The sequence below is a fragment of the Myxine glutinosa genome, chromosome 6 (assembly GCF_964187855.1).
Source record: "Myxine glutinosa chromosome 6, kmMyxGlut1.1, whole genome shotgun sequence".
NCBI lineage: Eukaryota > Metazoa > Chordata > Myxini > Myxiniformes > Myxinidae > Myxine > Myxine glutinosa.
In genome coordinates this window covers 60,321,154-60,338,368 of record NC_136266.1, presented here as the reverse complement: position 1 = coordinate 60,338,368, position 17,215 = coordinate 60,321,154, and the positions used below count along the sequence as shown (strand labels likewise).

Below are 17,215 nucleotides of genomic sequence, written 5' to 3'. Positions count from 1 at the left end.
TTAAATTTTATGAATGACGAAAAACCTTTGAACACACAGAACACTTGTACGGTTTCTCCCCCATGTGAATTAGTTTGTGTGTATTTAAATTTGATGAATGAAGAAAAACCTTTGAACACACAGAACACTTGTGCGGCAGACGGCAGTGCGGCTTCTCTCCCGTGTGAATTAGTTTGTGTGTATTTAAATTTGATGAACGACGAAAAACCTTAGAACACACACCACACTTGAACGGTTTCTCCCCCATGTGAATTAGTTTGTGTGTATTTAAATTTGATGAATGAGGAAAAACCTTCAAACACACACCACACTTGTACGGTTTCTCCCCCATGTGAATTAGTTTGTGTGTATTTAAATTTGATGAATGACGAAAAACATTTGAACACACAGAACACTTGTGCGGCTTCTCTCCCGTGTGAATTAGATTGTGTGCATTTAAATTTGATGAATGACGAAAAACCTTTGAACACACAGAACACTTGTACGGTTTCTCCCCCATGTGAATTAGTTTGTGTGTATTTAAATTTGATAAATGACGAAAAACCTTAGAACACACACCACACTTGTACGGTTTCTCCCCCATGTGAATTAGTTTGTGTGTACTTAAATTTGATGAATGACGAAAAACCTTTGAACACACAGAACACTTGTGCGGCTTCTCTCCCGTGTGAATTAGTTTGTGTGTATTTAAATTTGATGAAAGATGAAAAACCTTAGAACACACACCACACTTGAACGGTTTCTCCCCCATGTGAATTAGTTTGTGTGTATTTAAATTTGATGAATGACGAAAAACCTTAGAACACACCACACTTGTACGGTTTCTCCCCCATGTGAATTAGTTTGTGTGTATTTAAATTTGATGAATGACGAAAAACCTTTGAACACACAGAACACTTGTACGGTTTCTCCCCCGTGTGAATTAGTTTGTGTTTATTTAAATTTGATGAATGACGAAAAACCTTTGAACACACAGAACACTTGTGTGGCTTCTCTCCCGTGTGTATTAGTTTGTGTGCAATTAAATTTGATGAATGACGAAAAACCTTGAAACACACAGAACACTTGTGCGGCTTCTCTCCCGTGTGAATTAGTTTGTGTGTATTTAAATTTGATGAATGACGAAAAACCTTCAAACACACAGAACACTTGTGCGGCTTCTCTCCCGTGTGAATTAGTTTGTGTGCATTTAAATATGATGAATGACGAAAAACCTTTGAACACACACAACACTTGTACGGTTTCTCCCCCATGTGAATTAGTTTGTGTGTATTTAAATTTGATAAATGACGAAAAACCTTAGAACACACACCACACTTGTACGGTTTCTCCCCCATGTGAATTAGTTTGTGTGTATTTAAATTTGATGAATGACGAAAAACCTTAGAACACACACCACACTTGTACGGTTTCTCCCCCATGTGAATTAGTTTGTGTGTATTTATATTTGATGAATGACGAAAAACCTTTGAACACAGAACACTTGTGCGGCTTCTCTCCCATGTGAATTAGTTTGTGTGTATTAAAATTTGATGAATGACGAAAAACCTTAGAACACACACCACACTTGAACGGTTTCTCCCCCATGTGAATTAGTTTGTGTGTATTTAAATTTGATGAACGACGAAAAACCTTAGAACACACACCACACTTGAACGGTTTCTCCCCCATGTGAATTAGTTTGTGTGTATTTAAATTTGATGAATGAGGAAAAACCTTCGAACACACACCACACTTGTACGGTTTCTCCCCCATGTGAATTAGTTTGTGTGTATTTAAATTTGACTAGGGCATGCCCGTACTATATATATATCTAAAATTATATCCCCCCCCCCCCCCCTCTATTTACATGAAATGGTTTGGTCCATTCGCAAAGCCAAAGCGGACGGCTTGCGAGTACGGTGACAATCCCCCCCCCCCCCCCCCTCTATTTACATGGAATGGTTTGGTCCAAAGCGAACGGCTTGCGAGTACGGTGACAATACCCCCCCCCCCCCCCCCTCTATTTACATGAAATGGTTTGGTCCAAAGCGAACGGCTTGCGGAGTTTGGTAAAGAAATCGCCATAGCTCGGTAACTACTTGTCCGATTAATTTAAAACCTTGAAAAGGCACATCCTCGGGTCCCCAGCAATATACCTGGCAAGTTTCAAGTATATCGGACCGGTAGTTGTCGAGAAACAGCGGTCGCATACACACACACAGACACACACACACACAGAGATTACTGGAATTATAGATAGATGAATGACAAAAAACCTTTGAACACGCAGAACACTTGTGCGGCTTCTCTCCCATGTGAATTAGTTTGTGTGCATTTACATTTGATGAATGACGAGAAACCTTTGAACACACAGAACACTTGTACGGTTTCTCCCCCATGTGAATTAGTTTGTGTGTATTTAACTTTGATAAATGACGAAAAACCTTAGAACACACACCACACTTGTACGGTTTCTCCCCCATGTGAATTAGTTTGTGTGTATTTAAATTTGATGAATGACGAAAAACCTTTGAACACACAGAACACTTGTGCGGCTTCTCTCCCGTGTGAATTAGTTTGTGTGTATTTAAATTTGATGAATGACGAAAAACCTTAGAACACACACCACACTTGAACGGTTTCTCCCCCATGTGAATTAGTTTGTGTGTATTTAAATTTGATGAATGACGAAAAACCTTAGAACACACACCACACTTGTACGGTTTCTCCCCCATGTGAATTAGTTTGTGTGTATTTAAATTTGATGAATGACGAAAAACCTTTGAACACACAGAACACTTGTGTGGCTTCTCTCCCGTGTGTATTAGTTTGTGTGCAATGAAATTTGATGAATGACGAAAAACCTTCAAACACACAGAACACTTGTGCGGCTTCTCTCCCGTGTGAATTAGTTTGTGTGTATTTAAATTTGATGAATGACGAAAAACTTTCAAACACACAGAACACTTGTGCGGCTTCTCTCCCGTGTGAATTAGTTTGTGTGCATTTAAATATGATGAATGACGAAAAACCTTTGAACACACACAACACTTGTACGGTTTCTCCCCCATGTGAATTAGTTTGTGTGTATTTAAATTTGATGAATGACGAAAAACCTTAGAACACACACCACACTTGTACGGTTTCTCCCCCATGTGAATTAGTTTGTGTGTATTTAAATTTGATGAATGACGAAAAACCTTCAAACACACACCACACTTGTACGGTTTCTCCCCCATGTGAATTAGTTTGTGTGTATTTAAATTTGATGAATGACGAAAAACCTTCAAACACACACCACACTTGTGTGGCTTCTCTCCCGTGTGAATTAGTTTGTGTGCAATTAAATTTGATGAATGACGAAAAACCTTCAAACACACAGAACACTTGTGCGGCTTCTCTCCCGTGTGAATTAGTTTGTGTGTATTTAAGTTTGATGAATGACGAAAAACCTTCAAACACACAGAACACTTGTGCGGCTTCTCTCCCGTGTGAATTAGTTTGTGTGCATTTAAATTTGATAAATGACGAAAAACCTTAGAACACACACCACACTTGTACGGTTTCTCCCCCATGTGAATTAGTTTGTGTGTATTTAACTTTGATGAATGACGAAAAACCTTAGAACACACACCACACTTGTACGGTTTCTCCCCCATGTGAATTAGTTTGTGTGTATTTAAATTTGATGAATGACGAAAAACCTTAGAACACACACCACACTTGTATGGTTTCTCCCCCATGTGAATTAGTTTGTGTGTATTTAAATTTGATGAATGACGAAAAACCTTTGAACACACAGAACACTTGTGCGGTTTCTCCCCCATGTGAATTAGTTTGTGTGTATTTAAATTTGATAAACAACGAAAAACCTTAGAACACACACCACACTTGTACGGTTTCTCCCCCATGTGAATTAGTTTGTGTGTATTTAAATTTGATGAATGACGAAAAACCTTTGAACACACAGAACACTTGTGCGGCTTCTCTCCCATGTGAATTAGTTTGTGTGCATTTAAATTTGATGAATGACGAAAAACCTTTAAAAATACAGAACACTTGTACGGTTTCTCCCCCATGTGAATTAGTTTGTGTGTATTTAAATTTGATGAATGACGAAAAACCTTAGAACACACACCACACTTGTACGGTTTCTCCCCCATGTGAATTAGTTTGTGTGTATTTAAATTTGATGAATGACGAAAAACCTTAGAACACACACCACACTTGTACGGTTTCTCCCCCATGTGAATTAGTTTGTGTGTATTTAAATTTGATGAATGACGAAAAACCTTTGAACACACAGAACACTTGTGCGGCTTCTCTCCCGTGTGAATTAGTTTGTGTGTATTTAAATTTGATGAATGATGAAAAACCTTAGAACACATACCACACTTGAACGGTTTCTCCCCCATGTGAATTAGTTTGTGTGTATTTAAATTTGATGAATGACGAAAAACCTTTGAACACACAGAACACTTGAACGGGTTTTCCCCCATGTGAATTAGTTTGTGTGTATTTAAATTTGATAAATGACGAAAAACCTTAGAACACACACCCCACTTGTACGGTTTCTCCCCCATGTGAATTAGTTTGTGTGTATTTAAATTTGATGAATGACGAAAAACCTTTGAACACACAGAACACTTGTGTGGTTTCTCCCCCATGTGAATTAGTTTGTGTGTATTTAAATTTGATAAATGACGAAAAACCTTAGAACACACACCACACTTGTACGGTTTCTCCCCCATGTGAATTAGTTTGTGTGTATTTAAATTTGATGAATGACGAAAAACATTTGAACACACAGAACACTTGTGCGGCTTCTCTCCCATGTGAATTAGTTTGTGTGCATTTAAATTTGATGAATGACGAAAAACCTTTGAACACACAGAACACTTGTACGGTTTCTCCCCCATGTGAATTAGTTTGTGTGTATTTAAATTTGATGAATGACGAAAAACCTTAGAACACACACCACACTTGAATGGTTTCTCCCCCATGTGAATTAGTTTGTGTGTATTTAAATTTGATGAATGACGAAAAACCTTTGAACACACAGAACACTTGTACGGTTTCTCCCCCATGTGAATTAGTTTGTGTGTATTTAAATTTGATAAATGACGAAAAACCTTAGAACACACACCACACTTGTATGGTTTCTCCCCCATGTGAATTAGTTTGTGTGTATTTAAATTTGATGAATGACGAAAAACCTTTGAACACACAGAACACTTGTGCGGTTTCTCCCCCATGTGAATTAGTTTGTGTGTATTTAAATTTGATAAATGACGAAAAACCTTAGAACACACACCACACTTGTACGGTTTCTCCCCCATGTGAATTAGTTTGTGTGTATTTAAATTTGATGAATGACGAAAAACCTTTGAACACAGAACACTTAGAGGGCTTCTCTCCCATGTGAATTAGTTTGTGAGCATTTAAATTTGATGAATGACGAAAAACCTTTGAACACACAGAACACTTGTACGGTTTCTCCCCCATGTGAATTAGTTTGTGTGTATTTAAATTTGATGAATGAAGAAAAACCTTTGAACACACAGAACACTTGTGCGGCAGTGCGGCTTCTCTCCCGTGTGAATTAGTTTGTGTGTATTTAAATTTGATGAACGACGAAAAACCTTAGAACACACACCACACTTGAACGGTTTCTCCCCCATGTGAATTAGTTTGTGTGTATTTAAATTTGATAAATGACGAAAAACCTTAGAACACACACCACACTTGTACGGTTTCTCCCCCATGTGAATTAGTTTGTGTGTACTTAAATTTGATGAATGACGAAAAACCTTTGAACACACAGAACACTTGTGCGGCTTCTCTCCCGTGTGAATTAGATTGTGTGCATTTAAATTTGATGAATGACGAAAAACCTTTGAACACACAGAACACTTGTACGGTTTCTCCCCCATGTGAATTAGTTTGTGTGTATTTAAATTTGATAAATGACGAAAAACCTTAGAACACACACCACACTTGTACGGTTTCTCCCCCATGTGAATTAGTTTGTGTGTACTTAAATTTGATGAATGACGAAAAACCTTTGAACACACAGAACACTTGTGCGGCTTCTCTCCCGTGTGAATTAGTTTGTGTGTATTTAAATTTGATGAATGATGAAAAACCTTAGAACACACACCACACTTGAACGGTTTCTCCCCCATGTGAATTAGTTTGTGTGTATTTAAATTTGATGAATGACGAAAAACCTTAGAACACACCACACTTGTACGGTTTCTCCCCCATGTGAATTAGTTTGTGTGTATTTAAATTTGATGAATGACGAAAAACCTTAGAACACACCACACTTGTACGGTTTCTCCCCCATGTGAATTAGTTTGTGTGTATTTAAATTTGATGAATGACGAAAAACCTTTGAACACACAGAACACTTGTACGGTTTCTCCCCCGTGTGAATTAGTTTGTGTTTATTTAAATTTGATGAATGACGAAAAACCTTTGAACACACAGAACACTTGTGTGGCTTCTCTCCCGTGTGTATTAGTTTGTGTGCAATTAAATTTGATGAATGACGAAAAACCTTCAAACACACAGAACACTTGTGCGGCTTCTCTCCCGTGTGAATTAGTTTGTGTGTATTTAAATTTGATGAATGACGAAAAACCTTCAAACACACAGAACACTTGTGCGGCTTCTCTCCCGTGTGAATTAGTTTGTGTGCATTTAAATATGATGAATGACGAAAAACCTTTGAACACACACAACACTTGTACGGTTTCTCCCCCATGTGAATTAGTTTGTGTGTATTTAAATTTGATAAATGACGAAAAACCTTAGAACACACACCACACTTGTACGGTTTCTCCCCCATGTGAATTAGTTTGTGTGTATTTAAATTTGATGAATGACGAAAAACCTTAGAACACACACCACACTTGTACGGTTTCTCCCCCATGTGAATTAGTTTGTGTGTATTTATATTTGATGAATGACGAAAAACCTTTGAACACAGAACACTTGTGCGGCTTCTCTCCCGTGTGAATTAGTTTGTGTGTATTAAAATTTGATGAATGACGAAAAACCTTAGAACACACACCACACTTGAACGGTTTCTCCCCCATGTGAATTAGTTTGTGTGTATTTAAATTTGATGAACGACGAAAAACCTTAGAACACACACCACACTTGAACGGTTTCTCCCCCATGTGAATTAGTTTGTGTGTATTTAAATTTGATGAATGAGGAAAAACCTTCGAACACACACCACACTTGTACGGTTTCTCCCCCATGTGAATTAGTTTGTGTGTATTTAAATTTGACTAGGGCATGCCCGTACTATATATATATCTAAAATTATATCCCCCCCCTCTATTTACATGAAATGGTTTGGTCCATTCGCAAAGCCAAAGCGGACGGCTTGCGAGTACGGTGACAATCCCCCCCCTCTATTTACATGAAATGGTTTGGTCCAAAGCGAACGGCTTGCGAGTACGGTGACAATCCCCCCCCCCCCCCCTCTATTTACATGGAATGGTTTGGTCCAAAGCGAACGGCTTGCGAGTACGGTGACAATCCCCCCCCCCCCCCCCTCTATTTACATGAAATGGTTTGGTCCAAAGCGAACGGCTTGCGGAGTTTGGTAAAGAAATCGCCATAGCTCGGTAACTACTTGTCCGATTAATTTAAAACCTTGAAAAGGCACATCCTCGGGTCCCCAGCAATATACCTGGCAAGTTTCAAGTATATCGGACCGGTAGTTGTCGAGAAACAGCGGTCGCATACACACACACAGACACACAGACACACACACACACAGAGATTACTGGAATTATAGATAGATGAATGACAAAAAACCTTTGAACACGCAGAACACTTATGCGGCTTCTCTCCCATGTGAATTAGTTTGTGTGCATTTACATTTGATGAATGACGAAAAACCTTTGAACACACAGAACACTTGTACGGTTTCTCCCCCATGTGAATTAGTTTGTGTGTATTTAAATTTGATAAATGACGAAAAACCTTAGAACACACACCACACTTGTACGGTTTCTCCCCCATGTGAATTAGTTTGTGTGTATTTAAATTTGATGAATGACGAAAAACCTTTGAACACACAGAACACTTGTGCGGCTTCTCTCCCGTGTGAATTAGTTTGTGTGTATTTAAATTTGATGAATGACGAAAAACCTTAGAACACACACCACACTTGAACGGTTTCTCCCCCATGTGAATTAGTTTGTGTGTATTTAAATTTGATGAATGACGAAAAACCTTAGAACACACACCACACTTGTACGGTTTCTCCCCCATGTGAATTAGTTTGTGTGTATTTAAATTTGATGAATGACGAAAAACCTTTGAACACACAGAACACTTGTGTGGCTTCTCTCCCGTGTGTATTAGTTTGTGTGCAATTAAATTTGATGAATGACGAAAAACCTTCAAACACACAGAACACTTGTGCGGCTTCTCTCCCGTGTGAATTAGTTTGTGTGCATTTAAATATGATGAATGACGAAAAACCTTTGAACACACACAACACTTGTACGGTTTCTCCCCCATGTGAATTAGTTTGTGTGTATTTAAATTTGATGAATGACGAAAAACCTTAGAACACACACCACACTTGTACGGTTTCTCCCCCATGTGAATTAGTTTGTGTGTATTTAAATTTGATGAATGACGAAAAACCTTCAAACACACACCACACTTGTACGGTTTCTCCCCCATGTGAATTAGTTTGTGTGTATTTAAATTTGATGAATGACGAAAAACCTTCAAACACACACCACACTTGTGTGGCTTCTCTCCCGTGTGAATTAGTTTGTGTGCAATTAAATTTGATGAATGACGAAAAACCTTCAAACACACAGAACACTTGTGCGGCTTCTCTCCCGTGTGAATTAGTTTGTGTGTATTTAAGTTTGATGAATGACGAAAAACCTTCAAACACACAGAACACTTGTGCGGCTTCTCTCCCGTGTGAATTAGTTTGTGTGCATTTAAATATGATGAATGACGAAAAACCTTTGAACACACACAACACTTGTACGGTTTCTCCCCCATGTGAATTAGTTTATGTGTATTTAAATTTGATAAATGATGAAAAACCTTAGAACACACACCACACTTGTACGGTTTCTCCCCCATGTGAATTAGTTTGTGTGTATTTAAATTTGATGAATGACGAAAAACCTTAGAACACACACGACACTTGTACGGTTTCTCCCCCATGTGAATTAGTTTGTGTGTATTTAAATTTGATAAATGACGAAAAACCTTAGAACACACACCACACTTGTATGGTTTCTCCCCCATGTGAATTAGTTTGTGTGTATTTAAATTTGATGAATGACGAAAAACCTTTGAACACACAGAACACTTGTGCGGTTTCTCCCCCATGTGAATTAGTTTGTGTGTATTTAAATTTGATAAACAACGAAAAACCTTAGAACACACACCACACTTGTACGGTTTCTCCCCCATGTGAATTAGTTTGTGTGTATTTAAATTTGATGAATGACGAAAAACCTTTGAACACACAGAACACTTGTACAACTTCCCCCGTTGGTTGTTATCTTCATTCGCAGGTTTCAGCAGGTGTAACGGGGTTCTCCCACTACTTGATGTATCCATCTCCATTTGATCCTTTTGACTTGATGCTGATAACCACGAAATCCTTACAACACTTGTGCTGATTCTTCACCAATTTTGTCTCAATGTGGACGAGTGTGCAAAATCCTCACGACACAATGAGCATGTGTTCAACTTCTTCCCAGTTTGTCCTTTGTGTTGTTGAAATAAAACTGAAGAAGAAATGAAGGAAAAACAGGAGAGAGAGAGATAGAGAGATAGAGAGATAGAGAGAGAGAGAGAGAGAGAGAGAGAGAGACAATTAGCGCATTAAAAATCAATTACAAAAATCCTTTTTAATGAGCGATCATTTAAATTTCGCACCTCCATGCACCATAACAATGATACGTTACACGTCGTGAATAACTTTTGAAAAATACATTCCATTCACGAAACCTCAGTAGAGTTGATTATTTCCCAGGTGATGATTAAAGGGCATTTACCAATCAATTTCAAATTCTCAAACAGAGGCACCAAGACTTGCTCATAGAGCTTGAAGTTGTTGTCACGCAGTGTGCTTGACCTCGTCTTGATCGTGCCAAATTAGTCTGCGAATAAGGACAGGTTGAGGTGCTTGTCTCTTCACACCCTCTTCAACCTTTTGTAAGTTCAGACACTCCGGAATAGTGCAGATATACACGGTGATTGAAAAGTAACTCCCTATTTTAAAATATTTAGAAATTAATTATTTATTGTAATGTTTTTTTTCTCAAATTTTTAGTGTTTGTTCCTTAATGTATGAGAATTTAATCTGTGTTGGCTTTTTTTTCAGATTATTTTTTGTTTGAAATTCGGAAGCCCTACAAACATGGCTGGACGTCTTACCCTGCAGGAGCGTGCCCAGCTAGTGATATGAAGATTGGTCTGATCTCTTTAAAAATATCCTCTGGTCTGATGAAGCGGTATTTCACATCGGTGGGTTTGTGAACCGTCACAACTGCTATTACTGGGCAGGAGAAGATCCTCGTGTTATATCTGAAAAAACGCAATATCGGCCCAAGGTAACGGTGTGGTGTGGAATGACTTCGGAAAGGATTGTAGGTCCCTTCATTCTTCGCGATACCATGAATGCCAAAAGGTACCTCACCATGCTGCAAGGCGAAATCTGGCCAATTATCAGTGCTTCGGAGAATGTTGAAGATTTGATTTTCATGCAAGATGGCACTCCTCCACATTTTGCTATTGTTGTTCGTGAATGGCTGAATGCCCACTTCCCTGGGAGATGGATGGGTCGTCGTGGTCCGTATGAGTGGCCAGCCAGGAGCCCTGACTTAACACCATGTGACTTTTTTCTTTGGGGTTGGGTAAAAGAGCAAGTCTACTGTACCAAACCAACGACTTTGGAAGAACTTGAAGGGCGAATACGAGAAGTTATGTCTTCCATCCCACAAGAGTTCCTGGTGAAATCAGTTGACGTGGTTCCCGGGCGGCTTGAGAAGCTAGTGGCGAATGCTGGTGCCCATATCGCATTTAAATAACACGTCATGCTATACGCTTTCTTCTCATATCCATTTCGTGTAAGAAGTATAGTTAAGAAATAAATTATAAGTATTTTAAAATAGGGAGTTACTTTTCAATCACCGTGTATATATATATATATATATATATATATATATATACACAAAGAATTAAGTTAAGCACCCCCCCCCGTTTTTTTACAACCTCGCACATTACAAGTTTGTTGTCGTCAAAACAGTGTAATATACCCATGATATTGCTATATTTTCTGGAGAAGTGATATTATGGTCACATAAAAACATAACAATCATGCCGTTTTCAATATTTTATTCTGAATAATTTAAGGTGAAATTTTTTGGGAATTTTAGGCATATTTTCACCTCAATTTAAGTATGGAGCTATAGGTCCATCACGGACAGTGTGGATGACGTTTATGTTTTCTAACGTACAGTCATTGTTCTGAGAAGACCTCTAGCGATCTTTGCGTCAATAACGTGTGTAGGACCCACGTGATCGGATCACTGACTCAACCAATCACTTTTTTTCACTTTGATCACTCAATTTCATCAATGGATAATTGCTAATGTCATACCAATCATTATTTGATCTCACATACCTTAGAATATATGCCAATGTATACATATACACAAAGAATATATATTAGGGGGTGCTTACCTTAATTCGTTGTGTAGGGGTGCTTAACTTAATTCTTTGTGTATATATCCTCAACGCTGTTATGCAATCCAGAGGGGCATTACATGACAGCTAAATATGACAGACATCAATCTATTCCAATTAAAATAAATACCTCAATGCGATCATTTAACATAAAGAATGTTAATTTTCTGTGCTCCATTTTGAGAAACAGATAATATTGGGTCTTTTAGAAATAGAAGGAGACAATGTTGTCTTTTACGATATGTCGTCACTCAGGGGCAAAAGGTCAGAAACGTTCTCTTCTCTTCGCATCAGAGCTTGCAGGATCATGCGGCAGAATTTGCCAGGCACCACAAATAAGTCATGTTTCACTCCAGCTTAAAGCATGGTTTTGCAAGTGCGCCACAAGACAATCTGTGACAGGATTTAGAGAAAAGCAAACAAAAGGATACCGTGAAAGGTTGGATCCTGTCTTTACAGACTACTGAGCCTGATGAGGAAGGGTGCAGTATGCATCCTTCTGGTAGAATATGGAACTACTCAGCCTCTTCCTAGAGCTGGCTGTCCGACGAAACTGAGCAACTGGGCAAGAAGGACCTTCGTCAGGGAATGGGAGAAACCCCCAAATCCTGATGTGCAAAGCTGATAGAGAAATACCCAAGAAGACACAAACCTGTAATCGCTGCCAGTGGAGCTTCTACAAAGTATTGATGCAAGGGGTTGAATACTGTTACATTTGTGGGGGTTGGTGACGAATTGCCATGATGGAGTCAGGGTCGTATAGGTTTTAGTATGGAGCATGGACGTGAAGAAGAAGAACCTCGATCTAATAAGTAGGGAACCTGTCAGGTTAAGAGTGTTTGCATGTCACTATAAGGGGCTTAAGTGTTAACTAGACAGGGCTTAAGATTAATTCCCCAGTGTGGAATTGGCCCTTGTGATTTTTCCCGTGTTTTTTTTTTTTACATTCATTCAGCCGGCCATGCAATGGGCTCCATTAGCCACAACACCGACAGGCCGATAGAAACCAGCACATTTGCCGATCGGGCTTAGCCCACGCCACAACCACCGACGTAATATGAACATTCTCAAAGAGACAAAACTCTGCCCCCTCGTGGATTGCAACAGAGACCCCACGCCCCGAGCTTCCTCATTCATCGAGCCGACCATGGAGTGATTGGGCAGAATGCAGTGACTGGACAGAGTGTGACGTCAGAGCTGGGGAGACGTCGAGGCAAAAGAAGAAGAATCTGTCACTTTCTAGGTCTCTTGGCATGAACAAGGAAGGCGCCATATTTCCTTTGTCCGTGCTGGTGCGATTTGGCTTTGTGGCAGGCGGGCGCCTTTTGTCCCTGGCTTGGCTGTTCCTGGCTTGTGCACGATCGTGGAGTGGAGGAAGAAGAATCCCTCTCACTCTCTCCCTCTGTCTGGTGCTGGCGTCGTGGCGGGCGGTCGCGTTTTTCGTGTGTGCCGTGAAGGGAACATTCGGAGCTTTGTGGAGCCTTTACCACGTTGGGGGGCGGGGGGGGGGCTGGGTGTTGTTAGACCCGGTGCTTCTCGAAAACCAGAAAAGAACAAAAAGCAGAAAATTGTCTGAGGAGGCCAGACACAAGATTGTAGCCAAGCATGGACAATTGCAAGGCTACAAGTCCATCTCCAGAGACCTTGATGTTCCTGTGTCCGTCGTACGCAATGTTATCAGGAATAATGTAGCCAACCTCCCTGGATGTGACCCAAGAGAAAACCTGATCGAAGATTGCAGCGAAGAATTGTTTCAATGTTGGAGAAAGCATCTTTATCAACTGCCAAACAGATTCAAACTGACCTTCAGACACAAGGTATGACAGTTTCAACTCGCACCATCCGTCACCAACTCAATGAAAGTAGACCCATGAAGACCCCACTGCTGCTGAGAGATAAGCTTGATGAATAAGCTTGAGGATTTTGCACACTCGTCCACATTGAGACAAAACACACCTGAACAAACCAAAATCCTTCTGGGAGAATGTTATGTGGACAGATGAGATCAAATTAGAGCTTTCTGGTAAAGCACAAAATGTCTTTCTTAACAGAAAACAAAACGAGGCCTTCAAAGAAAACAACACCTTCCCTACAGTCAAACATGGAGGAGGTTCAGTGATGTTTTGGGTTGCTGTGCTGCTTCTGGCACTGAGTACCTTGAATGTGTGCATCACATCATGAAATCAGGAGATTACCAAGGCATTTTGGAGCACAATGTTCAACCCATTGTCAGAAAGCTGGATCTCCGTCGAAGGTCACGTTTCTTGAAGCAGAAGAACGACCCCAAACACACTTCAAAAAGCCCCCAGGAATGGTTCAAAACAAAACGCTGGACAGTTCTGAAGTGACCAGCAATGAGACCAGATCTAATCCCATTGAACACGTGCGGGGAGATCTGAAAACAGCAGTTGGGAGAACCTAGTTGAGAAAACCCTTAAAATCTGGGAGAACTGGAGCAGTTTGCACAAGAAGAGTGGGCCAAACTGCCAGTAGAGAGGTGCAGGAAGCTCATTCATGGATATAGGAAGCGACTGCAGTTATTTTGTCCAAAGGCTGTGCTAAAATTTCTATTTTCTGATTTAAAGGGACAGATTAAGTTCTGAATCAAAAACAAAGGTTCTGTAATATTAACAGTTAAATAAAGAATAGTGGGGAGCAAATAGTTTTGTCAATTTCAACTTATTTTTTAGAGAAAACTGAGTTATTTGAAAAAAGTGCAAGGGTGCCAATATTTTTGGATACGAGTGTACCATTATATTCAAGAAAGAACATCGCACAGATCACTGATAAAGAAAGAGCAAGCAAAGGCCTATTATATGATTCACATGATAATCTGTGAAAAAAATGCCTCCATAAACTAAGAAAATAAAAGATAAAATATACACAGATGCCTTCCATGTTGATCGATGTCAAGTTAGACATTCTTTGCCAAAAGTAATTGGCACTTACCACCATAGTGTGGAACTTTCTGGATGTCAAAGCAAACGCCTCACCAACTGCTCGCACCTATTTGGTTTTTCCCACCTGGAAAACGCACAATTCACCGGATGATGCATCATGTCGTGCAAAGCGTTCACCTAATGAAAATGTAACGGTTTAAAAAAAATAGGATTCTTTTAAAAATGACCTTCCTTTAAAATGTCATGCACAACCATACATGTTATATGATCAAATATTAACATGCATTATCAAAACTGCATATTGTACGTGCATTACTTCGAATGACTAAGCGAATCTGTAATTGTGTTGAAAAAAACCGGACTTTACAACAAAGCTTGCTTGATATCCATCACTAAGGAACCTCCTGGAAATCACGTGTAAATGAAGGAAAAAGACTCGTCTCTCGAAAGCGTTTGTACTTACACAGAGTTCCCTCATCCCCGTTTGTATTGTCCAAATTAATGTAAATATGAGATAAAAATGGAGGGGCAATGCACCGCTAAAGGGGAGCTATGTCTCTCTCTCTCTCTCTCTCTCTCTCTCTCTCTCTCTCTCGCGCCCCCTGCTGGTCGTTTGCATGCTGGTTGTACTGTCATGGCGTCTGCTTGTGGAGGCCTGTGAGTGCTCTGTGTTGTTGCTCCATTCCCCCCCCCCCCCCCGTTTTCCCCCCTCTGTGTCCTTGTACCTGTTCGTGGAGTCTTCCTGGTGATTCCCATATACGTTGAGACGGGAGAGAGAGCCGGAGAGCACAGGGTGATCGCTGGTAAGGGTTCGCCGTTTTTGGGCGTCGCCCGATCGGTGTTTGCTCCTTCATCTTAAACCTCTATTTCCTTTTTTTCCTTTCGTTTATCCTTCCTTCAGTTTGTTTTGTTGCCTCCCTTTTCCGAAGTTAGGGAAATCGGAGAGGTCTGATTGCTTCCCATTCCCGGAGTTCGGGTAGGGAAGATTGTATTATATATTCACCCTCCCCGAGTTGGGGAGGGGTTGTAAGTGCAGCTGTTCCAGCATGGCAGCTGCACTATCTCGATTTACGGCCTTTCAGAGCCTGACCCGTAAGCACGGGTTCTTTTGTGTACCTCCGGAACGTGAGGTTAGTGTCGAGGACGTTGTCCTCGCAACCGGTCGTGTTGTCGGGATCGACAAGGTTGTTGCCGCTTCGCGGATGAACAAGCGGATCGTTATTTTTTTGTCCGACGTGGATTGTGTCCCACAAATTGTCGAACAGGGTTTGACAATCGATCCAGATTTATTTGTAATGATTTCCCCACTAGATAGCCCAGCGATAAAAGTCGTGATATCAAATTGCCCCCCATTTGTATCCGACGATGTACTAATTAAAGAGTTGTCCCGATAAGAGTGTCTCGTATCTCCATGATTCCCTTCGGGTCACGAAACAACGATTTAAGGCACGTGGTTTCATTCCGGCGGCAAGTGTTTATGATTTTAAAAAATTCCCAGAAGGATTTAAACCTTATAATAAAATTAAAACATCAACAGAACGAATATACAGTGTACGTGTCCACCAACGTTCTAAAATGTTTTGGCTGCGGACAATTTGGGCATGTTAAGCATGACTGCCCCCGAAAAGAGAATTCTCCACAAGTGCAACCTCCCCTCCGAACCGGGAATAAGCAACCCCCCCACCTTCCCACCACCGGTCCAAACCCTTCCACCACTGACCCAAGCCCTCCCACCACCGACCCAAGCCTTCCCACCACCGAACCAAACCTTCCCACCACCGAACCAAGCCCTCCCGCCGCCGAACCAAGCCCTCCCACCACCGACCCGAACCTTCCCACCATCGACCCAAGCCTTACCACCACTGATCCCAATCTGTCCACCACCGACCCAAGCCCTCTTACCACCAATCCAAACCCCCCCGCCGTACCCCCCTCCCCTCCCCTTGAAACAGGGGCCCCTCCCTCTACTGAAGGATCTAATTGCAGCCATCTCCTGTTAACTATAGATCTCACCCCCCAGGCGACATCGTCCAATCACAGCTTGTTGCCTGCTACAACTGATCCTACCTCTCCCGCCGTGGTAGCCGATGGGATCCCCCTCCCGATGATCACGTCCTCCCTCCCCCCCCTCCCCCCAAACCCTTGCAATCTCTTCCCACTAACCAGGACGAGTTTCAATTAGTCTGCCCAAAAGGAAAAAGACATCTGCAAACAACAGATGAAAACGGTCATCTCTTTAAAAAACCTACAACTGAAAACCGACAGCCCCTCCTCTCTGGCCTAGATTTGTCCCTCGTCACAGAAAATCGTTTCTCGGTATTGGAGGACATAGATGTGGATGAATCCTCGCCCTTGTCTACTGACCTAGAAACTGATATGGTTGAACCACAAAAATTAGTACCCCCCCCCCCCCTCCCCTGAAGATGGCTCATTTCTCTCCCTCCCCGTCCCCCCCCTCTATGGACTATGCCCCATCCGATAACGTGGAGGGATGTGATGACGGTGAGGAGATAAATGATGAAAACCAGTGTGACACACCATCTGAGCCATCTGATATAGATGACTCTATTAGTGAATGT

At 40.9% G+C, this 17,215-nt stretch overlaps 1 protein-coding gene across 1 annotated transcript; it reads right to left on the bottom strand.

Annotated features, from left to right (window-relative positions):
- Positions 1 to 7: 7 nt before the first annotated feature.
- Positions 8 to 9,453, bottom strand: LOC137414557 (uncharacterized). The gene is made up of 8 exons (XM_078781022.1): positions 8,092 to 9,453; positions 7,903 to 7,932; positions 4,191 to 4,358; positions 2,259 to 3,434; positions 1,633 to 1,716; positions 879 to 1,382; positions 110 to 796; positions 8 to 25 (listed from the first exon to the last, which is right to left on the bottom strand). Exons 1-8 carry the CDS (start codon positions 9,451 to 9,453, stop codon positions 8 to 10), a joined length of 4,029 nt encoding a protein of 1,342 aa, XP_078637148.1.
- Between the last annotated feature and the right edge of the window lie 7,762 nt (positions 9,454 to 17,215).

Excerpts from the sequence above, each read along its gene's own strand:
- LOC137414557 (XM_078781022.1), bottom strand. The coding sequence starts at position 9,453 with ATGGGGGAGAAACCGTACAAGTGTGGTGTGTGTTCTAAGGTTTTTCGT. Across the intron at positions 7,933-8,091 it reads ACACGGGAGAGAAGCCGCAC|AAACCGTACAAGTGTTCTGT; the intron begins AAGTGTTCTGTG and ends CACATGGGGGAG. Across the intron at positions 3,435-4,190 it reads AGTGTGGTGTGTGTTCTAAG|GTTTTTCGTCATTCATCAAA; the intron begins GTTTTTCGTCAT and ends GTGTGTTTGAAG.